The sequence below is a fragment of the Perca flavescens genome, chromosome 2 (assembly GCF_004354835.1).
Source record: "Perca flavescens isolate YP-PL-M2 chromosome 2, PFLA_1.0, whole genome shotgun sequence".
Lineage (NCBI taxonomy): Eukaryota > Metazoa > Chordata > Actinopteri > Perciformes > Percidae > Perca > Perca flavescens.
Genome location: NC_041332.1, coordinates 32,157,362 through 32,182,188, shown reverse-complemented (window position 1 = coordinate 32,182,188; position 24,827 = coordinate 32,157,362). Strand labels below are relative to the sequence as shown.

The window sequence follows — 24,827 nt, the reverse complement described above, 5'->3', positions numbered from 1 at the left end:
GAGAATAATCTATCAGGGAGTTCTCTACTTGCAATCTTGTTCTGCAGAAGGACTCAACCCTAAAGCTTGTTTTATTCATCACATCGATGGCCCACTGTAAACCAGATCCTTCTTATCAGTACAGTCAAGGCTTTAGGAGGCATGTTGGTACATCTAAACTCTGTTCTTTTGTTTAGCTGAAGTTCTAAAACATAACACAACAACCACAACCTTATGACATGATAATGTTACACTGATGGGGCAGTCTGCTGCCTCATGAGCATGTTCACTTTTGATACTTTGGTTGTTACATCTTAAGTAGATTTTAAATGTATGACTTACTTATAATGGAGTATTTTCAAATTGTGATATTGCTCATTTAACTTAAACATACAATATTTGCTGCTAGGGGTCTCAATCTAAACCATGGATGTAAAAACAGACTTTTGATGACGTTGTGAAATTGCATGGGATCATGGGAGTTATCTTTATTCCTAACCACCATTGCTGATTTAAAATGTTTCTGTTCACAGACAAGTTAATAATAATAAAAAATAAATAAATACATTATAACTAGGGCTGGGCAATGATTAAAAGTTTTAATCGGATGATTTCCCTGATTAATTGCGATTAATCACATTGTTGTTTGCAAAATCCAATAATGAATTCAAAAGTAGTGTATAGCTCAATTTTATTTTAAATGTTCTGCCATATGAACGAAAGTGCCATAACATTTGTTCTGCAAAAACTTAACATCAGCATTTTGTTTATAAAGTAGCAGTTCAATAACATATTTAGAGTAAATCTCAACTTAAACAATGTAATCAAAGCAAATACAAAATTAAAGCTTATTGCCACTGCCAGGGCATTCATGTTATCCTGTTTGTTTTATATATAAAATAAAACTGCCCGCAAAATCCTGAGCCACAATCATAATATTAAAACTGTAACTCCGAGGTAATTATTGTTACCCAGTGATGTCCTGTAGTCCCCAGTGAGAGTAACAGCAGGTGCACGTTGTAAAGTTGTCGCTTTTGCCATCCTCTCCTTTTCATACAACTCATGTATTCTTCTTGTGATGGTGCGTCTTGAGGGAATCTCATACCTGCCGTCATTTGTTGCGATTCTCAGAATGTTTCTCAGACATCCTCCACAACACTAACGGGCCTGCAGTCTGTAGCGATCCACTTCACTATGGCATTTGTTAGCTTCTCCCACACGCTGCATCTAACGTAGTCTGCCGACGCGCCACTGTTTGTTTCGTTGAATGATTTGCTGGTATCAACTGTGTGTATTGCATTTAGGTGATATTTCAGACTGGAAGTACTCCGGTGATAAGAAAATTCAACTTTGCCGTGGTTACAAATAACTTTGGTTCTGTCTACTGCGTCATCTGGAAGAACTTTAAAATTAAACTGGCCATGTAAAAGTTCTGTACCCTTCTCCATGTTTGTTGGTTTGTTTATCCGCCAATTCTTTTACAAAATAAAAGCCTGTGAGCAACAGACTTTTACAATAATAAAAGAAATAATAAAAACTGCATTAATGCGCAATAAAATAATTGTCGGCGTTAATGAGTTAACGCGATAATAACGCGTTAACTTGCCCAGCCCTAATTGGAGCAAATCGATAATAAAAAGCACAATAAATCCTAGTAAATCTTAGTAAAACACAAAAGCATAAAATACATAGGAATACAGTCAACAATGTGGTTAAACGAACGCCTGACTATAGAGGCCAGGATAGGCGTAATATGACATGACCTCCCTGATCTTGTCAACAACCTAGCAGCAGCATTCTGGACCAATTGTAAACGATCTACAGATGATTTACTGAGGCAAGTAAAAAAAAAAAAGAGAATTACAGTAATCCAATTGTGTCGATCATAGATGTATAATTAAATCGTGTAGATTCAAACCACTTCCCAAACCGTTTACGTGGTCAAAGCCTCTGCAAAGAACGTAACCTAACTAGTTGTCTGCTCTCATCTCGACTCAAGTCTCTTAGTGCCGGGACTCAGGCAGACAGACTGTGGTGCTCTAACTGGCCAACTTAGCATTTTATTAATCGAATACACTTACAGCTGACAATACGTGGCAAATTTAAGGTTAGCCCAGCGCTGTTAACCGTGTTTAATGTTGCTGTAACTGACTCTTATAACATTAACTACGATTGGGCCACCACGCATTAGCCACTTGTCAACTAGCACATTGTAGTAAGCTCGATCGATAATGAAATATGTCATTAAATTAGGTCTCTACTTAATTACTGTGTTGCAAAGTGGCATGTAATCAAATTATGTGTTACGGAGTATAATTCTGTGACGTATGAGTTGCAATTACTCTTGAACGTATCCTCTGCTGTTTCCCATATTTTGACCATTGACTGTAAAATTAATATTAACAGTCTATGGTTTTAACAGAAGTAAGAGCAACTAGAGGGGTCAAAGGTGACAGTTTTTGACGCCATTGACACGCAAGCAAACAACACTATCATTGATTACAATTAGAGATTGCTCTAATGCAAGTACACAACTAAAAATGTATAACTTAAGTAGCCTATAGTCATTTTTGTCTCTTGCACATGTTGCAAAGTCAGGATTATTATGCAAACAATTACTGCAACAACATTTATTCTAGTGTGAGGCAACTTGTGTCAGTCTGCTCTGAGGCCCACTCTAACCCTAACACATCCAGTGCTGTTAAGCAGCTATAATTAGCGTAGACCAGCTACGTTAGCAAATGTTAGCTGACACCTCACATAGCATAGTGAAGAAACTTGGCATCTACACGTTAGCATTAGCTGCTGCGGTCCAGAGGCAGAGATCCAGGGGTCAGGTTGTTGACACCCACACACACACACACACACACACACACACACACACACACACACACACACACACACACACACACACACACACACACACACATGTATATATAGCAGGCATTAAGTGTGTAATTGGCAGGGTTTTACACTAAATTGATGTTCCAACAGATAGTTGAGGTGCCTACAACCTCCTAGGAGATATTACATTTACAAGCGGGTATAACAGTTGGAGACACACTCACACGCACGGCAGACATCTTAAAGAGAAGGCTGATGCATACAGTAGCACTCTAAGGACTTCTCCCTTAATTTCTCCAATTTGTTTTAAGATACAAATGAGTTCTCTGGCCTAGTTTTGTGAGCTCTGTATTTCTAAAAATACATTCTAGTGCACTGTTTTCACACCTTAGCCTTCAAAAACTAAAATGTGAGTTTTGATTGAAATATTTCTATAGAGGTTTTTATTTACATACACCATTTAAATTGCAGTGGATTCATTCCTATTTGCACTACAAAGTAAAAATTTTATTTAGGCTATGATGAAGACTGTTGATCCTCAAACTGCAGATAGTTCAGTTCTGAGCTTTGCTGTTAAACTTTTACTTTAAAACGTGACAAGGTAAACAATTTGGACAGGAGTTGGTTTGTGTTAGAAAAGAGGACAGATAAAATGTGTTTTCCAGGTGGGTCTGGTCTTTATTCTCTTTGCTTACATGCTCTGAAGATCTTGTGTGTTTGTGCTCATCTTGTGTCTGTGCGTGTCTGTACTGTATAAACAGCAGATCCCTATGCTGACCCAGTGTCAGCAGAGAAACGAATCAGCCAGGAGGCATCAGAGCTGGAGAAAAGACTCAGTATGTTATCTCATTGCAGCCTTGCAAGCAGCACAGGTACGTTATACTGGTAACGTCACCTTCGGTTATATAACCAATATGTGACTCATGTGCATCATCTTAGGACCTTTTAGATGCTGTTTGTCATGACGTACCACTGACTCATCATTGCATGCTTGTGTCCAAAAAAAGGCTTAATCACTGGTCTATATTAATATTGATGAAGCCATTCAGGGAAAGTTTTTGTCATAATTACGTGTGTGTGTATGAGCCAGAAATGTGAAGTTCACAGGATCAGAGGTCCCGTGATTCATTTTTGCTGACTATCTCTAAAGTTTAGAGAGTTTGGAGAAAAACAACTTCACTGCATAGAAAGGCCTGCAAAACACTGGAACCGTAGCTAATGAGAACCATTAATTGAAAACTGATTTCACAGGGTCATTTTACTATCCAGAGCCAAACTAGCGATTTACTGTATATATTAATTAAAGTTCTGTGTGTTTAACAGTTTAACTTTGGGGTTGGTGTGTAGGGATTTCTGTGCGTGTTTGTGTGCAAGTTAATAAATTCCTTTATCGGTATCTGATAACTTTCTCCCCCTCTTAGCTTCCACTTCCAGCTGCAGCACATCTGTTGCGGGGGACGACCAAAGCAGCATCTCCAGCTCCTCCTCCAGCCAATCTGATGCGAGCTATGGAAGCAGACTTCCATTTTGGGTGGAGCCGTTATCTAGACCGTACCTCTCCAATGAGACGCCGTCAAGCTCCTCCACGCTAAATGCTTTGACCAGTTCAGATGACCGGCTTTATGCTGCTGTGATGGGAAGCTCTGGGACGCGTCCATCCTCGGCCCAGCTCAATCCTCGATGTCTCCATGACAGCGGGCGCCAGAGCTCATTAGACAGTGGGATCGGGATAGCGACAGGCAGTCAGTCATCATACTCAGGAAGTGTCTCCTCATATACAGGAAGTCTGGACATGGCCAGCCAGAGAGGGGAGGGAGAGTTTGGCTCCGTGGCCAGCCTCCCTGCTCCACCTAATCCTCCTCCTACACCTCCTGCCGTTCATCCCCCCACTCCTCCTCTTCCTCCCCCTCCTTTTCAGTCCACCCTTAACCTAGAGCACAGTTCTGCTACCTCCCCCTGCCCTTGTGCCTCCAGATCTAGCTCTCGTGCATCCCCGATGCACAGTGAGGAGTATCAAATTCCCAGCCTGCTCGGACTGTGGTACGACACCCCCAGGAGTCTGCTCCAGACCCTGTCCCTGAGGGAACCCTCCGTCCAAGAAAGCCCACCTGAGCTGGCCAGGGACAGCAGGAGCCGTAGGGATGGAGTGGGTAGTCAAGGACAAAGGTTGAGCAACAGCCCCAAAGGACTCAGGGCTCAGCGTCAGGTCATGATGCAGCGCTCCTACTCCTGGGGCAGTGAGAGGGCGCCCTCTGTGGACAGTGAGGGGAGGTCCACACCTAGACCCCTGCTGGTTCCTGGAGGCTCGGTTTGTGGAGAACCACAGGTACTGTTACACTCTGTCAATACACCAATAAACCAGTCAATCAATCAACCAACCAACTAAGCAGATTATAGCATATCAGAGGGAGATTTATTTTATAATATATGATGAAATTAAAACCTCTCTTCATAAATTAGATCACATCAGTAATAGATATTTTACACAGGCTCTATCCCGGGGATCAGAGAGACCATTAAGAGTCCAGGCACCTTAGTGAGACCTTTTTTTTTTTTTTTTTTTTTTTTTTTTTTAGCACATATTATGGCAATCCATCCAATAGCTGTTGAGATAATTTCAGTCTGGACCCAAGTGGTGGGCAGACCAACCAGCCGACTTAAATTGCCACCCATAGAGCCAAATATGTATTACTTTTTCAAACAAATGTAACTGTTGAATGGATCCCAGTATATTGTACATCTTTTGGTTATATATTAAAGTAGAACATTTATCCTCATTAATAAAAAAACAAAAACAATAATCACTTATATACTTACAATTTGGCATATCTAAACAAATGCAACAATTACCATAAGTCATACCCCTTAGGACTTGAGCTAATGGTAGCAATTAATTGCGGTTGAACTAAGAAACGGCAATTACATTAAAAAAATTCAAAGATTGCAATTGGACAATTATTTTAATTGTTACAGGCCTAATTTCGACTTAACCTGCCAATGCATAATGTGTGTTCAGTGGCATATATACACTGTACATAGGTTTTAAATAAATATCAAGGTTAAAGGGGTGGTTCAGAATTTTGGACATAGGACATCATTTCCAAGTTAGCCAGTGTGGTGTTTATCAGTGGAGACTTTTCATTCAGTCCTTCCAGTGCAGAGTTGGCTGGTGCTAGGCTAGCGCAAGTCAACAGTATCTGCTAGCCTGCCACTAAAAACAGTCTTACCTACTCCACAGTACACCCGAGGCAAATAAATTATAACACCGGACTATCAATGTAAATGTCTGTGTTGATAGAATAATGTTAGAAATAAAACTATCCTTGCATCGCATTGCAATAGTTAGGGAGAGTGATATTACCAAGGCTACTGAGAAAGCCGGTTTGCATGACAATCGCACAAGTTTATTTACCTGCCGCTGCAATTTGCATGTAAACTGTCCGAGCTTACATGACTTTTCTGTCAGAAGTTACCTAAAGTTAGCAGTTAGCCCAGCCAGGTATCTACCAAGAGTGTAGCGATACCGTTGGCTAACGTTGTCACTCTCCACAATGCATTGAACTGTAACGTTATCTCCATTAACGTTGTCAGTCTCAATCTATCAATAGCAGCTAGCTTTATTAGCTAGAGTAGCCTACCAAAAGTTATTACCTGTTCATCAGTAGCTGTTGGTGTATCTGGAAAGATGGATGGAATGGCTTTTGTTGTCAGTGACTTGTGGTCCTTTAGATTGCGGGGGTTTTCAAAGTCGTCTGGTCTAAAATGATCACTACACATTCGCCACTTGAGTAGAGTCTCCGCCTTGATATCCAAGACAGCAGCAAGAAGCCACAGTTGGTTCCTTTCTGGATCTCCCAATGGAAATTAGTGGAAACTTTGTGGTGCCCATCTGTTTGGTTTATTTTTACAATTTCTAAATGCACACTGAATCACCATGTTGCTTAGTCCTTAGTTTCTAATCCAGTGATTCACCATGCTTCATTCATACCAATGTACTAGACTACTACTAGTGTCCTGACTGTAGTGTGCTTCTTTGTTTACTTTTTTGTGCAGTACTACTAAATGGAGCAAAGTAAAATTCCGCCACTGCTGAGAAACTAGTCCCTCAAAATGTAATGCGATCATTGAGATGCAAGGGTAGTTTTATTTCTAACATTATTCTATCAACACAGACATTTACATTGATAGTCTGGCATTATAATTAATCTGCCTCGGGTGTACTGTAGAGTAGGTAAGACTGTGTTTTTAGTGGCAGGCTAGCAGATACTGTTGACTTGCACTAGCCTAGCACCAGCCAACTCTGCACTGGAAAGACTGGATGAAAAGTGTTAAACAGTCTCCACTGATAAATAACACACTGGCTAACTTGGAAATGAGGTCCTATGTCCAAAATTCTGAACCACCCCTTTAAGTTTAAATAAAGTCTGCATTGGCCCTACATACAGTGGATGGACAACACCTTACAATACAATAGCACTGCAAATGGCAATTTGTTAAAGTTTGCAATGCTATTGTTTGGGTGTATAGCGAATGAGATTCAGTTGATTCAACTGCATGGTAATTGTTGAAGAGTGTTGTTCAGCAAGTTGCCCATTAAGTGTCTTTTAGTCAATTTTGTTGAGGGTCTACTTTTCTAATAGAGTTTTCCTCGGTTTGGCCTTTTGTAAATGTACCTTTTCCCTTGCTGTTATTACAGAAATTGCAGTGTTTGTGAGTGACATCAGCAGTTCAAGCAGCAACTATCTGGCCTCTTCACATACACACTGTTAGTTGCAGTTCAACCTAATGACTCACTTGGGGGCTTCCTTTGTAATTGTGATTTATAGTCAATGACTATACTAAGGCTCATGGGGAAGTTCAAAACAGCGCAGTGCTTGCCACAGCAGCAGAAAAGCAGGAAGCAGGATACGTTAACATCATTTCTGTTAGGAATATACTTGCTATTCTCTGATTCGAACTGGGGCTCATGAGCATCATAAACCAATAACTTTAACCGTTTGTTAGTTTGCTTTTTAAGATTCACAGGCTCATTCTGTACTACAGTGTACTGTGAAGGCTGCATTCACAGCATGCCTCCTCAGTTTCCTCCATACGAGCAGTTTAGGGCTTTGCATATTTTTGGCCTAATCATCGCAGCGTGTTGAAACATGATGAGAAGATTGAACACCAGACAGAAGAGACTGAACCAAAGCCAGGTCCACCCGCTGAGCCACTGAACCGCCAATAGAAAAAACGATAACTGTAAAAGAGTTAGGTGTGAGTTTTCGTCTCAAGCCAGTGTTGTTTTCCCTTTTGATACTTTTGGTCTGAAACCTCAAAGAAACCCTCAGAAGAGACTTCTGCACATTATGTCTAATTGTGTGAATGCTGATTCCGCAGCATTCACAGTATTGTTATCCGATTTTTCCGTACCATCTTTGGTCGCCTATTACAACTGCATACTGTTGGCTACAAAAACCATTCAAATATCAAAATGTTAAATCCTCTTCAGGCTTCTTTCACTTCTAAATACTACTTATCCCACATACTTTCACCTGCAGACTTAATTCAAACTTGAAACTATTCACAAAACCTTCAGCTATTAGAAAATCGAAATGCTGTATTATGACATTTTTCGACATTCTATACGAATTTTGTATCGCTTTTTCTGACATACTATACTATGACTTTTTTCACTTTTTCGTCATACTATACTATGACTTTTTATCACTTTTTTCAACATGCTATACTATGACTTTTTTATCAATTAATTTAACATAATACAACTTTTTTATGACTTTTCCGACATGCTATACCATTATTTTTGTCCCGTCATACTATACTTTGACTATTTTCGACATACTATTCAATTACTTTTTTTATAGTTTTTCAACATACTATGACTTCTTTTATCACTTTTTTTATATGCCACACTATTACTTTTTTCGACATGCTATACTATGACTTTTTTTTATCACATTTTAGGATATTACTTTTATATCTCTTTTTTCGACATGCTAGACTATGACCATTTTTGACATGCTATACTATGACTTTTTCATGACTTTCAACAAACATTGACATACTGTGACTTTTTTTTAATCACTTTATTCAACATACTGTTTAGACTTTTTATGAAACACTATACTGACTTTTTTGACCTTTTTTCGACATACTATACCATGACTTTTCATCACTTTGTTCGACATACTATGACTTTTTAATCTTTTTTTCGACATACTATACTGACTTTTTAATCTTTTTTTTTTTTTTTTTTTTTTTCGACATTCTATATTAATTTTTTATTTTATACTAGGACTTTTTAGACATGCTGTACTTTCACTTTTTTATCACTTTTTTCGACATCTCATACTATGACTATCAATATTTTTGACATACTAGGACTTTCTATCACTTTTTTGGACATGCTATACTATGACTATTTTTGACAGACCATACTATGAATTTTTAACATGCTATACTATGACTTTTTTTTAATTACATTTTAGGATATTACTTTTTTTGACCTACTATGGTATGACTGTTTTCGAAATACTTTAGTCAGTTGGTACGGGGCTCAGTGGTTTGCACTGCTGCAATTAACACCAGCAAATAGGCACTGAACACTTAATACTGTACTATGACTTTTCTATCACTTTTCGATATACTATGACTTTTTTTTATTACTTTTTTCTGACATGCTATACCATGAATATTTTTGACATACTATACATTTTTTATCACTTTTTTGACGTACTATACTGTCTTTTTTTATCACTTTATTCAACATACTATGACCTTTTATCACTATTTTTGACATACTATGCTATCCCTTTTTTTTTTAACTTTTTTCGATGGATGGATGGATGGAACATTTCAATGAAAGTCGTACTAATTAAAACCTTTCCAACTCTTCTCACTACTTCACCTTCTTATGCAATTGTGCCAGGAATCCAGTTTAGCTTTAGCAATTTAGCTTTTAGGCATTCACAAGCATTTTCTGCAGGAAATGCATTTTCTAGTCAATTTTCTGATGGGTTGCGAAAAGCGCTTCCCACTTATAGCAACTAGCAAGGAAATTCTCATCAGAGCAGGAGAGGAAGCAGCATGCCTTGTGATTTCTGACAGCTTGTGTAGGAGTGTGAGTGTGTTCATTATACATCATGTTTATACTGGAGAGAGAAGGCAAAAGGGGACTGTTAATTAGGAAGTTAATTAGTGATGAAACCAACAGAAACCCTCAAAGAGGAGAATCCTGTTTTATGAAACAGAAATTAGTTTTCTATGTTCATCATTCCTCAACTCTGAAGTATCAGCAGTTCAATGTGGCAAACACTACACATCCTTTCGTGTCAGGTAATGAGACGACACACAAGTTGTATTACGTGCGTTAAAACAAATATTCCTGAAGTTCGAGCGTGCTGCATTATTAGCTGCTGTGGGCAGGAGGAAAATGGTAAAAATCCTAATTTTCACCAGTCTGGACAGTTGCTGTTGAATGTTAAAGTGAAAAACAATTAACCATGCCTCGACGATAACATCTCTTTGTCTCTCCAGTGCAGTCATGGTTTGGACAATTACATTACACCAGAGCAGTGGCGGTCAGTGAGGAACAGATGCTTGACTCAGGTAAGATTTTATCTGCCCATTAGTTCCAGGTATTCTGGAGCCATACAAAAGAGCTTTTGTATGCTTAAAGCAAGACTATGTAACATTTGAAATAAGAAACACACTCTTTCCTGTTATACATGAAAAGTTGAATTCATAAGCAATAAAAACTTGCTCATTTCAATACACTGAGGTTTTTGCTTTTAAAGCTTTAATTGGTCTGGTATGATCAGTAATTAATGGTGGATAATGTTAACAAACTTTAGCTAGATGCTGTGTTAATGTCACAAGTACATGTAGTGACTTTAACATTCCTCTCTACTTGTTACTGTTACACTACTTTCTAACATCACAGATGACCATGGTGATGTCTTTAAAGCATTAAAGCAGGAATTGAAGGCACATTCAATGTGCCATTATTGCCACTTGTGGCTGCAATTCAGCAGAAGATGCAGTGTTGCTTTAAATTAAACATGACAAAAGCATCAAACAAGATTAATTCCTAGAATGTATAACTGTAAATAAGCTGTATAACTGCTTCAAGATCAAATCTGGTTTTAATCGGGTTAATAGGGTGTTTGCCATTCATTTTTTAGGTTGCCAACTCACCATCAGGCCTGTCGCCGTCTGTAGATACACAAGGTGGGATTTTGAATGCAATGTGTATAAGAATAGAATATGATGTATTGCATAGATTAAACTATCCAACAGCATAAAAAGGTTAAAATGAGTTCCACCATGTACTGCTTACATGTTAATGAATCAGTAATGCAATCAAATAAGATCATATACTATATAGCACTGACAGGGCTGACATTTTTGACACAAAGTACGTTTTTGCTGAAATTACATATACTAATACATCATTTTAGCTAAGTAAGATTTTAAATTAACTTTCCTGTAATGGAGTGTTTTCACATTGTTTTATTAATTTTTATGCAAGTGAATGATGTGAATACTTTGTTTACAGATCATCCCCTCCGTGTAAGAGAGGAGCAGTATGATGATGTTGGTGATAAGTTGGCAGGTCTGAAGAAAATGGTGCCCTTACTGCCACCCTCTGCCCCTCCACCTCTGCCTGTTGCACCGAGCATGCATAGGCCAACATCAGCCTGCGGTAAGGCATTTGGGAATTTTTGAATTGTGAAATATAATTTGTCATGGTGTTTTTCTAGCAAGAGTAACTCACTGGTGTTGATATACCAACACCTAATCCTGCTGGTCTGGGACCAGTTTAACAGCAATATTGTGGGATTTTTCCCTTCAGGTATGTTCCAGTCTGCCCTTGAAGCTCCTCCGTCGGTATCCCTGGACTCCGGGCTCCATTGTGACAGCACTGTTAATTATGTTAACATCCCCATCAGCCCCCTGGCAGCTAGAACCAACAGAGAGCTCCTCTACACAGAGCTGGACCTGCAGGAGCCCAGTTCACCTCCAGTCTCCAGTCCGTTCAGTGCTGTCAGAGGTAACACTTTGCAGCTCTGTAGACCCAGTAAGAACACAAAGCCTTAAGTGGCCATTTTAGATCTGACTTTTTCTGCTGCCCCTTTCTTTTCTATCTGGTTTCTGAGGGATATGTCAGCTTTTGCATTCCACGTCTTCGCTACCCATAGGCCTAATGCATTATTAGCATGCCACACCAGCTATCTATCATACAAGTATGTGTACTGCTTCTAACAACTGCACAACCAAAGAAATAGATGACACTGCTACCATTATGACAAAACATTATTTATTTTTTACAGAGGTGCTCATTTTCCAGCGGTCCTTAAAAAAAAAAATTTGGTACACTTAATTGGGAAAAACAATCTTTTAGTACTAATTTATGTGGTATTATTATACATTGACCTGTGAAAATGATGGAATACAAAAGTGACAAAGCATTTTATAACAATCTAAATTCTAAGCTGTAAATTGGAAAATGAAAGAGATCATCTTAATGCATTTTTACAATCGCATTAAATTAATGGTAGTTTTGTTAGTTAAAACAAAGTAACTGATCAATGCATCGTAGGGACTGACAGTGTGATGTGACAATTTTTAAGTTACAGAAAACAAAGTAGAAACACCAATGTCTTCTCTTTTTTCTCTGTCATTACCACTGATTTTCCCAACCAGAAGAGGGCTCCATCAGGTACGCCCACCTCAACATCACTGCCATGGAAACAGCTCAGAGAGTGGGGGCGGAGCATGTTCAGGGTAGAGAGGAAAGACTGACTGAGCTGGAGAGCAGGCGGTGAGGGCCACCAAACACACCCAACTCGACAGTTCATTGCAGATTCTATCTGAATACGCTTAATTGCAGTTGGTCATACCAAACATTGCTACTTGTACTTAACACAGCCACAGTTGTACCAGTGAACAGAAATGTCCACAAACAATCCATTCCACTAAGAATTAGAAGGAAATGTCTGGGAAGTCTCTTACGCAGCTGCCATCTTGGATGTGTTGTAAGTTCTCATATTCTTGTACTTAAATTAGTGCTTGACTTTTTACCACAGAAATAATTGTCGTTTTGCTGCATGGTACTTATGTATGCCTCTTTTAGATTCTCTCAGGTGACTGTTGAGCATTGGTATAAATGGCCTTAATTATGAGGGTATGGCACTGATATTTTAGATAATCTTAAATTCTAGCTAGATTTAGTTTCTTCAGGCTGGCTGTTTTACTAAGAGTTGAGAGATCAATGAGAAAGCCACACTTGAGTCCCAGCCTGCTTGGCTATCATTCCACATCAGATCTTAAAAGCATTTGAAGCATCTTTGAGTTATACCTTGAATACAAATTACATTAATCCAGGACTATGTGGCCCTAACGGCAACATTATTCATCCCAGCAATCAATGTCTGCTTCTGGTCTGAATTGATGAATGAAAAAGCACAGTGTGTGTTCCATTTCTCACCTCCCTCTTGATATCATCAAGACAAATTGTCAAACATTTGGCGCTAATTTATTTTTATGGTGGCAGTTCCCCACTGGTGTGTCTGAGTAGAAGAGAGTTAGAAAAACTTAACCAAAAATGTTAAAAGGTATAGTTTAGATGTTCTGAAGTGGGGTTCAATCATTAGTTAAGTGTACGCTACATTTAGAATATTTTCACTCACTGCTACAACATTCTACAAGTAGAATGTTCATATTCCTGTCTCCCTCTGCAAAAGTTCTTCTTCTGTATACTCTAGCTAATAAAAGGTTTTCTCCACAGTGAACAGCATTTCACCGTTGCTGTCATAATCCCTCATACAATCCCACTTCAAATGATCCGAACTATCCCTTTAACGTCACTACAGGGACAGCTTTCCTCTACAGGATTTGTAAATAGTAACTGCTTTTATTTATGGCAAGACGATAACCATATTAAATTATATTTTTAAAATATTACTGTTTGTATGTTGTTGGCACATGTATCGTACTGATTAAAGATTGCTGTTACATTTCCGGGTTTCTGTGCTTCCTACCTGAATCTGCAAAGCCCTATTCATTTTACATTGATTAGATAATAAACGTAAAATGTCAGCAGACCACGGTAATGATGGATGGGTGTGGACAAATTGTCTGGCCAGTAATGTGCCAATAGTCCTACAAGATGAAGTCGGCTGGCTGTTCCCCAGAAACCGTAAACTATGTAAACTATTCCATCATTATTTTATCTGTACTGTGACTGATCAGCTGACCAGTTTGTTACCCCAATAATGCTAGCTGATTAATAAGAAGCCTCTCATATTCTATACAAACCATTCATTCATTTAGCGATTTCTAGGAAAATCAACTACTACTAACACTAGAAAAGTAGAAAACTAGTTTTTCAGTAGTTAAAGGGGAACGGGGGCACGTAACGTACGTTGTGTGGTTGTAGAGGGAAGTGCATTTAACCTTCATGATCCGAGTTAGAGCTCATTGTGCTCCAGTCCCTCACGAGAGATCTTGTTGGACAAGTCCTGCATATGTTTCTTCATCTGAAATCAAACAATAAAATACATGCATGTTAACATTTAACTGCAAGACAAATTCCTGTACATCTACACTTCAAGTTGTGTGGTTGCAGAGATGTTTAGAACAAAACACCTTGGCATTGACACAAATAATCACATTTAGCAGTTCACTAGCAAAGGTTGGTCAATGTTAAATAAAGGGAATCTGAGGCGCCCAGTCAGCTCAGTTGGTAGAGCGGGTGCCCTTATATAGAGGTTTACTACTCAACGCAGCGGGCCCGGGTTCAACTCTGACCTGTGGCCCTTTGCTGCAGGTCATTCCCTCTCTCTCTCCCTTTATGGCAAAATGTAGATGGTATATTTTAAAGTGCTCATTTCAGGTTCATAATAGTATTTAGAGGTTATATCAGAATAAGTTTACAAAAAACACCATATTTTTGTTGTACTGCACATTGCTGCAGCTCCTCTTTTCACCCTGTGTGTTGAGCTCTCTGTTTTAGCTACAGAGTGAGGCATCTCACTTCTGTTACATCTTTGTTGGGAGTCGCACATGTGCAGGAAGTACTGCTAGCTTGTCAGTTGCGGAGCATGAGGGCGTGCCACGCTAGCAGCTAGGCGAGCATAACGTTTGTTACAAAGTGACGCACGTTCATCACAGAAGTAAAGGCTGGACTACAGTAGAGCTGTTTGGAGCAGTTTGTGAACAGTGTTTTCTGTTGGAGATGGTAAGTCCCTTTGGGGTGGACTTTGGGCTTTTTCACTTTGTAAACCTATTACATGCACAAAAAAAGATATATAACACAACAAAGGAAAGGGGAAAAACATAATATGAGCACTTTAACATCAATCAGAATGTACTTAGAGATAGTTTGAACATTAGCTGGTATATCACATAATTAAATTGTACCATTGCAAACCAATTATGGACTGCAACACAAATTATGCATAAGAATTTATCTAATGTGATATATCCTAGATTTTTTTAAGGTTAAACAAAAAACATTCCTTTTGGAGTTCTTGAACACTTTCCAGCAGCCTTTTCTTTATTACTAAAATTGGTTGTGTTTGCAACAGCAGAATAAGAGACTCCGCTCTTTTACAGCAGGAACAGTATCAGGTGTTAACCTTTGTAACTGCTTTTCTCAGCACTAAATCATTGTTTTATTCGTAGCCAATTTTGCAACATTAATAGTTTCTGAAGCAGGCAAGCAGTCAGCCACTGGACAGTAGCTTTGTGTTGTTTGACGGCAGAATGGAGTGTAAGAGCTAAAAAACGTTTAATCCCTCCTTACCTTGTAACTCATCTCCCTGGTCTTCTCCGCTAGCGTGTTGTACTTTTCCTGGTTCCTCTTGATGTGCGCTTTGTCTCCTAAAGACTCCACGTGTAGCAACTTCTGGTGGGAAAGCTCCAGCTGCTCCTGGTAATGGCTGTGCTTCTCTACCTTTGTCTCAAAGTGACGCAGCTCCTCCTAAATGAACAAGGAAAGGAGGGTGGCGAACACAGAGGGGTGTAAGTTCAGTTCACCTTCAATTACATGCACAGCTGCACAACGGAGCGGATACGCATCTCAGGTAGTGACACGAGAGGTAATGTAACTAGAAAGTTCTAGCTGAATGTTTCTCTGTGACACATCTGACCTTAAAGTCAGATAGCTTTAAAAAGAATTTAAAACGAGTGACTGTGATTCTCTGCTCATGGGTGAAAGAAGCACAATCAGGGAGAGGAGTGGAATACTTTAGCCTTTTCAATGTGTATCGCATAATGTGCTCTTTAGGCTTCATGCCTTTGCATACACAAGTAGTACTCAGCTACCAAGTACACTACAAAAGTTAGTACACCAGTTACCAAAAGCGCACTTGACTAAAGTTTCTCAGAGTTTGACTGTAGCACTCTAATGAAACAAAAAGTGTTGAGAGAAAGTGAGAAACAAATCGGGGAAAGCAGATGTGTCCAAAAGACTGTCACAAGCAATTGAAGAGCTACCTTGAGAGAGTCCAGCTCGTCTTCACTCAGGTTGGCTCTCTTGGCAGCCTCCCACAGTTCAATCACACGGGGCTCCCGAAACTCTGCAGAGGAAGAACCGACAAGAGACAAAGATGAAGTGGTAAACAGTCCAAAGAGACAGTTTGGAGCCTGACCAAGACTTGCACACTTAAGAGGGAGGGAGCTTTGAAAAGGAGGAGCAGTCACAGCAGACATTTTATAAGATACAATCACAACAACAAGCCTAGCTGCTCAGTAATTTGGTATACACGCACAATATGAAAAAACAAAACCGCTTGCATTCACATCTCTGCTGTCACTCCACAATGCTGCACGTATGAATCACCTTCATTTAAACCCCCCTAACCCCAAGCTCCCACTGAAACCTGCACATCTGAGAACACACACAGACTCTGCAGTACACTCAACAAAGAGCAGAACAAAACTATAAGAAAATTCAATCAGAGAGTAATTAATGTTTTCTCCAGGTTATAACACAAGGACAAGCTGGTTTACATGACTGGATGGATGCAGCCATGTGGGCTAAAAACTAAAATCACAAAACACCTAAGCCGATAGCAAATCAACGCTGGCCAACTGTGATACGGCCGAGTCAAGAGTGTGTTATTAGGATTACAAACCCCAGTGATTGAGCAGATGAGATAAGCTCAGAGTGAGACTGCGATGCACAAAGAGACTAGCTGTGTGTGTGTGTGTGTGTGTGTGTGTTTTCTCTCTCACCGCTGTCTTCAGTGAAGCCCTCATGGCTGAGCTTACGGAGGCGCTCAAAGCCCTGGTTGAGGTCTCTCATTTTCTGCTTCAGGTCCGTGTGCTTCTGGTGCAGCACAGGCTCTTTGGCATCGCCCTCCAGGGGAGAGATCACATTCTTGTGTATTTCTGCTGAGGCAAACAGCCAGAAGAGGGAGAGACAGGGAGGAGAGGAGGTGCAGGGGTAGGGAAGGAGTCAGGTTGGGTAGGTGGTTTAGATGGGAGCGAGGCCAGAGGAGTAGAGGAAATGAAAGAGGGATGAAACACAAAACCATGAAGAATAGAGAAAAAAAAAAAAAGGTGGAGGAAATTAAAGCAATAAAAGTGACAAAGAAAAACAGCATTCAGGAGAGTTTAGTTATAGCTATAGCTATAAAATAACCTGTAAAACTTTTAGGACATTTCAAAGGACTGCCTTTTCCTTCATAGATCACATTATCACATTTTTCATTCTATTTTACTCAAGAACCTTGAGTAGCCTATAAGCCAAATCTTACCAGTCAATACCACAATGTTGTTATGAAATGCCTGCCTGCCTCACTCTAGGACAGTAATTCTCGAAGTGAGGTCTGTGTCACTCTGAAAAGTTGTCAGATTCATTCATTTAAATTATCAGGGTATAAAATATTTTTTATCAAAAGGCTTTATAGTTCAATGAATGATATTTAAAATTTTAAATATACTATAGTTCATAGATTATGTTCTAATCTAACAAATTTGAAATATCGATATGGAATCCACATGTGATTTAGCCTATGTATGCACTAAGAATCAAACACTTCGACTTAGACTCTTGATATCTGTGTGTGTGTGTGATTTGAAATGCACTTCAAATTAGCCCTTTTTGTCTTGATTTGCCTTTGATATTTTGTTTGTACTGTGTTGAGATGATGCAAATAGGTTTAATACATGTCTATTTCTTGTGTTGTTCTTTCACGTCACTAAGACTACAGAAGTGTAAAAAATGGGCTATGTCAAATTATTCCAAGGGACATACATTAGGGGGTCCGTACAGTATATTCTCTATCTTATAAAGGGTCATTGGCTGAAAAACAATTGAGAACCTCTGCTCGAGGAAAAGGTGAAGAGATAAAAAGCGGCTAAAGGCCAACTGGACAACGGTTGACATTTGGATCAAAAGAAAAAAAAAACGAGATTAAATGAAGACTGGGGAAGGCAGTAAAAGTGTGCATGGATGAGGTGGTGGTGTTGTTGTGGAGGCACACAGAGACTCAAGGCAACATGTGATCGGCTCAATATTTAAATGCATCAGACAAGCAGAAAAAACGCCCCTGGCTCAATCACCGCAAACGTTAAAGCTGTGGAGCGGTAGCAGCACAGTTCTGGCACAAAACAGCTGCAAAGTGGCAGTTACGTCTGAAGGAGACGCGTCTGCCTTCCTGAAACACAGTGGGGCCTGTCAGCTCAGCTTAGAACTCCCAGCTTGATATGATGTGACGAGCACTGATAGAGCACAGAGCGTTGGGTGGCAACATGTGCAGTCTGATACCTTCCACCTACGTGTATGGCCACCAGACTGAACAAACACACAGAGAGCACTTCAGACTTGGGACTGATTTTTGGATGGCTGACCTGAGCAACAGCAGCACTGAAGGAGGGTGATGAGGTGATTTATCCTTGCATTAATTTACTTTGGAAACTGCCCTGACTACTAAAAAATATAAATCTGGCCTTATTTCACAGCAAAATTCTCCAAGTTTTATTTGAATATGTAACTGTTAAACGTAATCTGGTATGGGCTGCGAACGCAAACCTGGGATCAGAACAATAATTAATGTATGCCTGTATACAAAAACATCTAGTGCTGAATAGTATGGAGGAGGAAAGGGCTTAAAGGCTCATGAATCTGACTCGCCCTCTGTCCTGCTGACGGTATCCATGAGGATGGTGTACTCGTGGATCTTGTCCTTGTGATGCTGGAACTCCCTCTTCAGACTCAGCAACTCGTCGTTGGAGAACTTCCCGGAGCTCTTGGCCTGGTGGGGGGGTGGGGGATGATACAGTCATCAGAGACAGAAAAGGAGTTAGTCTCAAAAGCAGCCGGAGAGTAACAGACATGGTTTGGATTAAGAAGAATGCCAGGTGGTGTTCTAAACAGGATCGCTGTCTGACACAATTGGTATCTATATGTCACAACAGAACTTTACTACTCTGGTCCTAAAGCAACTTCAGACTTGAAATGTGTAATTTGGGAAATTCTGATAGAGAACGCATCTCTATTTTCTTTCCTTAAATACTGTAGCTACATACTTCCTGAAACAAAAGTTGTCAGAGTACAGGCTTTTGAAAATTATATTTTTATTTTATTTATTGCAGTTACCATGCAAATGTAAAAGCTACATTAAAACACTTCTGGTGCTGCTGGGTGAGAACCTTGTAAAAAATGTTGTGATTTTTAATGAAACAATTATTTTGAACTGATTTGAGATCAAGAATTTAAGAGCCACGTGGATTTTTTAAATCACCAGCAGCAACAGAGAGCAAAAGGTTCCACAATGACACTACAAAGAAAGAGGGCATAAAATCAAGGCATCATTTCCAAAACATATTTCAATACTTCTCCTTCTCCTCTGCACACATACACACCTTGTTCCACAGTTTGTCCAGCCTGGGATCATCAAATATGTCTCCCTCTTTGGTGTCGTGGTCCTTCAGGGAGTTGCTCTCCAGTGATCGAGTGTCTCTTTTGCCATCCATTCCATACTTGGCCAGGATCACTGCATAACACAACAGAGACTTTTTACTAAAAGGCTGTGCAATAAATGAGCCTGTCATGAGTCTGTTAGGAGCAACAACTGAGGCTGTCGGGAGAGGAAACTGCTTGACAAGCAAAATAATCTAAATTGACTAAATCATCGAAGAAAGACTTTTTGATGAGAAAAAAACATTTTACATCAAAAATCGCCCAGAGGCCCACAACGCTTGAAAGCAGCTCATTAAATTCAGAGTCACCACCACACATTTGAAAAAGGACAGCACAGGGAGTAGCATCTCTATTGAATCAGCTGCTGAAAATGAGCTAAGCAGGCCAAGAAACAACGATTAGAGTCGGGGAATCTAACTTCACTATTTTCTTCACAGAGCAGGTGATATTCAGGTGATTTTTGTCGGGACACAGAACACTAACCCTGAACAGACAAGGAAAAGTACAGAAGACAATTATTTTAAATGCATAAGTGAGGATGTTGCCATTTGTTTGGTATTTCTGTAAATTATTTTGTTTTATTTACTATTGTTAGTCTTGTGCAAAATATAACAAAAGCTACAGAATTTATTAGCAGTTCCGTCCTCTCACAATATTTCAGACCGCTACATAACAATACAAAGTTGGAATTTGCTCTGAAGAAGCTCTGCCCTCATTATTCTGCTCTAGTAAACTGCTAAGGAAGCTGCTGATTCAGCAACATCTCAACCTGCTGGTAACCCATCAGTGTCACTTATTAACTACTGATACTTCATTAGAAGAGTGTTCACATGCAGGGGACACGTTTTAAAATACTCAAACAGAATGCAAGAACTTGTAGACAATCTCTGCGCTATTGCTGGGCTTGTATACTTCACATCTTATAGGTTCAGCTGAGACTCTTGACGCAAGTGATGTGCAATAAATGCAAACAATAAAAATAGCTTACATTCCCAGATCAACTAATCAACAACAAGAAAGGTGTCAGGATTTGTCTTTAGGCATATCAAACTTGCTATGAAATGAAAAGTACAAAAATAAGGAGACAGAAATAATTTTTGAGCCCAATTAGAATGACTCACAGAGAAGAACTTGATTCAGCAAGGAGAAGGTGACTTAAGGTCCTCCTTAAAGATTCATATTTAGCTACAAAGGAGCAGAAAGAGACACTGCTGCTCTGCCTGGAAGGTCACTCCACCACTGGGGAGGGAGGACGGAGAGGAGTTGAGTGCTGCCTGAGCTGCCAAAGGGTGGAAAGGGTCCACTGGGTGCTAGTGGCAGCATGCTAAACAGACTGGTGTGTTGCCGGCTAACTGCCTGCAGATACTGATGTGAAGTATTCTTCACACATTCATACACCAGCTCCAGACTTAATCAGGACTGGATCTTCTTAAAGCAAACTGCAGGGACAGTAGCCGTGTCTGAATTGTTAATACATTCTTCACAGTTCAAGTATATATTGAAGAGTACTACATGTATGTGATTTAGTATCACGAATGCAATGTGCACAGCATACTCTCACATCTGTAAGTGACAGCAATTCAAATTTAGCTGGTATGCAAAAATAATAGTCTCGCATTGGCAGACCTTAATGCACGGTGCTGTGGAGGAGGGTCTGGCGAGTCCACACAGCATTCTGGGATGGGAGAAACACGTGTTCTGGTTTATTGGCATTTAAAAGAAATCACAATCGTCTTTGGCGATGCTAAGCGCCAGACGGAGCCACGGTGCCGCTGCAAAATAGCATCAGGAAGGCAGTTGTTTTGGTGGAACATGTTCGTTCAAAAAATGTTTATTAAATGAATGTTTAGTCGTGCAACAGAATGGACAGATAGTCTAGCTAGCCGTCTGGATTTACCCTGCAGAGATCTGAGGAGCAGTTAACCATAGTCCTCAGAAATCCACCGGAGTTTAGAATGCCAACACAAAGAAAGCAGAAGGTAATGGACATCCGGCCAAAAAGAGGGACATCTGGCGGAATTCCGGCAGCACCGGAGCAATCCCTGAAGTGGAACGTCATTGATATAGACTACAAAACTAAAAAGTTAAGACAAACTAGGGCTGGGCGATATGGACCAAAAGTCATATCCTGATATATTTTGGCTGAATATCGATATACGATATATATCCCGATATTTTTTTCCGCAAAGTGAGAGCAGTTCAGTCAAAGCCAAATATGACATGTCACAAATAGTTTCATAGAAACCGGCTATTTCAGTGAACAGTTGCAAAATCAAATGAATAAATAATAAACAGCTTCATGATTAAATGCTCAGCTGTTCAAATAACAATATAATGTAAACATAAATACTGTATAACAACAGGAGTACCTTTTTTTTTTTTTTTTTAAATCAAAGCTCCATAAGGTGCACATTTAAATAAAACATTCCCTTTACTGTAATGTAGCCTTTAAAACCAGGAAAAGACACTTATGTCATATTACGATATCCAAAATCTAAGACGATATCTAGTCTCATATCACGATATCGATATAATATCAATATATCGCCCAGCCCTAGACCAAACCCTCCCTGATCCATTGCAAGAATGAGTTAAATCTTTTGTGCAAGTCATTGAAACGGGTTAAGGATAAAAAAGCCCTTGAATTGATTTATTTGAAACTCTTTATTTTATTATTAAATTTATTTTCTTTTATATCATTCTTTATGTTGATTTGTAAGGTATAAGCTCCTAGGTTTTGTTTATATGCTTGACCCGAGGCAATGGCTCTGTTTTTTTTTTAGGTGGATTTGTGATTGTGCCTTGTTTGTATGAAAAAAAATAAAAAATAAAAACATAAAATTGCTCAAAGCATATAGACATCTGAATGTGTCGATGCTTGGTGCTGTTCCCGCTACATTAACAATTACATCAGGTATACAAAAATCTTATATGTACTGATAGCTTTCGCATACTAAATGTGAATGCTAACACTGCACATAATGAAATGTGCATAATTTTACTATGAAGTATGGATACAGCTAATCTTCAATACTAAAAGAGAATTTGTCAAGAGATGTTAGCAACAATCTAACCTTAAAAGGGAGGAGGAATTATATTTCTTCTTGGCCGATGCCGTGCAAAGTAACACATTAGTTATTATACCAGCCAAAGGGCAAAGTTTATTAAATAATCTATCATATCCAGAACAATGTATCCCTTGGCTTTAGTATTAATTATGGGATCCTGATAGGTTCCAGTATTAATGCCCAATGACAACTACTTTCGTATATTAATTTGTGCTATCATTAGCTAAATCCTCAGTTTTTTTTTTTTGGTGAAGATTCACCATGTATGCTTTGACTAAAATAAAACTCACCTCAACCTGCTGAATCTGTGGCTGTCTTTAACTGGCAACACCAATGCACTTTCCTAACCTAATCTGTCAGGAAGGTGCCACAGACTGGAGCCTCAATACAATGTGCAAGACACAATGTTATTAATCTTTCATTTTTTTAAGGGAGACATCAGCATTTCCAACACAGATTCTGATTCCTAAAACTTAGAGCTGGCCAATGCTTTATTCAATTATGTATGTATGTTAATACCAGTTTTCAGCTTGGAAGCTTTTGAATTGGGTGAACATATAGCAAATAAACTTTTTACTTGACAAAAATCATACAATTTCAGCACAGAGCGTGACATTGCCAAGGTGGATGACTGCATATTTAGGGCAGGCTGACTCTACAGTGAACTCAGGACAAAGTGAGGACATAGTTCAACTATCCCTGACTGCACCAGTGGACAGAGCTGTCTCACCATTGAAGTTACGTCGGAGTTGGGCTTCTTTCTCCCCGTTCTCATCCAGCCCCTCCACCTTCAGCTTCTTCCACTGGAGCTCATCTTTCTCCTGGATCTTCAGGTCACTGTGCAGCTCCGCCTGCCGCACTGGGGACAACTGCATCTATCAAAACCCAAATAAGACACATGACATAACTGTAGTTGGAGGGAAGGAGAAAGTTTGAGGACAGTGAAGGCTAAGGAGTGAGTAAAATCAGACAGCAAAGAAAGAGTGAAACAGTGACAGAGCAAATGCACTGTATGATAGAGGCAAATTATGTCCTTGGAAGCATTGTTAATTATAATTGATTAATGAAAATCTCAGTTCCTAGAGAAACTTCTATTTACACGCTACGCACTTCAAAGCCCAATTATATTCCCCTTTCAAACATGATGGTAGATTTCAATATCATAGTCTGCAATGGCAGAGTGCAACTTGATTAATGTAGGCCTAAATGGACTTGCAGATATGCTCACATTGCTCTGCTCCTAAATGTGTGTTTTGTCAGAGTAAGAAATTGGTCTGCCCACATTAACCTACAAAAGTCTATCTCTGATTTAACACATTTGCTTTTGCTTTTTTTTTTGGTTAGAATTATAATAACTTTAGTTAGAATGCTACAGTCTTCTATTGTGGACCACCATGAATACAAAGACTAACTAAATTATGCTTGTCCACTTAAACACCTGCATTTGTGCATATAGTGCATCATCTCCTGCTTATCTAATTAAACCGCGTATATTAAGGCTGTATTTTCATTTAGGCTAATGTTACTTTGATATTTCGACTGTAACGTTACTGTAACTGTTGAAAACCGCAATAGCCAAACTGTAGCTTCTTTCATTTCATTGACCGACAGCAAACGTTATTTGTGTTAGTGTGGTCGTGTTTGCTACAGCTTCACGTTAATGTTAACCGTACAGATAATAGTTTGTTTCATATACGTACCCGTTTAGCCTTCTCCCACACCTGGCTCAATTTAGCTATCCTGAACTCCACCGGCTGTCCATCACTGCCGCTCGGCTTGGGCTCGTTAAATTCACGAGAGTATTTCCCAGCCATTACACCGAGGCCGAAGCACAGAGCAACGACTAAACACTGCAGCTTCATTTTAAAAACAACTATGCACAGCCAACGACAGAAAAAAATACTAGCTAGGCAAAAATTAGCCCGACAACACTACAAACGTTTCTGTTGTGGCTTACTGGAGTACCACCAGTCATGTGCTCAAAATGGGAGGGCACTTCCTTT

The 24,827-nt window shown here is 39.4% G+C and overlaps 2 protein-coding genes across 4 annotated transcripts in view; one reads left to right on the top strand and one right to left on the bottom strand.

Moving 5' to 3' along the window:
- dok7b (docking protein 7b) overlaps positions 1 to 13,841 on the top strand; it is a 25,809-nt gene extending 11,968 nt beyond the window's left edge. Inside the window, exons 7-13 of one of the 3 annotated variants that reach the window (XM_028595316.1) lie at positions 3,588 to 3,695; positions 4,245 to 5,149; positions 10,360 to 10,431; positions 11,007 to 11,052; positions 11,381 to 11,527; positions 11,678 to 11,902; positions 12,529 to 13,841. In XM_028595316.1, the coding sequence (XP_028451117.1) occupies positions 3,588 to 3,695; positions 4,245 to 5,149; positions 10,360 to 10,431; positions 11,007 to 11,052; positions 11,381 to 11,527; positions 11,678 to 11,902; positions 12,529 to 12,650 (1,625 nt within the window). In that variant the 3' untranslated portion in view covers positions 12,651 to 13,841. Of the gene's footprint in view, positions 1 to 3,584; positions 3,696 to 4,244; positions 5,150 to 10,359; positions 10,432 to 11,006; positions 11,053 to 11,380; positions 11,528 to 11,677; positions 11,903 to 12,528 lie in introns of all 3 variants that reach the window. The other 2 variants (XM_028595325.1, XM_028595309.1) reach the window with 2 other exon arrangements.
- Positions 12,126 to 24,827, bottom strand: lrpap1 (low density lipoprotein receptor-related protein associated protein 1). The gene is made up of 8 exons (XM_028595336.1): positions 24,525 to 24,827; positions 23,555 to 23,699; positions 19,699 to 19,829; positions 18,968 to 19,088; positions 17,065 to 17,220; positions 16,324 to 16,406; positions 15,632 to 15,808; positions 12,126 to 14,363 (listed from the first exon to the last, which is right to left on the bottom strand). The coding sequence occupies exons 1-8, from the start codon at positions 24,684 to 24,686 to the stop codon at positions 14,295 to 14,297; spliced, it is 1,044 nt and encodes a 347-aa protein (XP_028451137.1). The 5' UTR covers positions 24,687 to 24,827; the 3' UTR covers positions 12,126 to 14,294.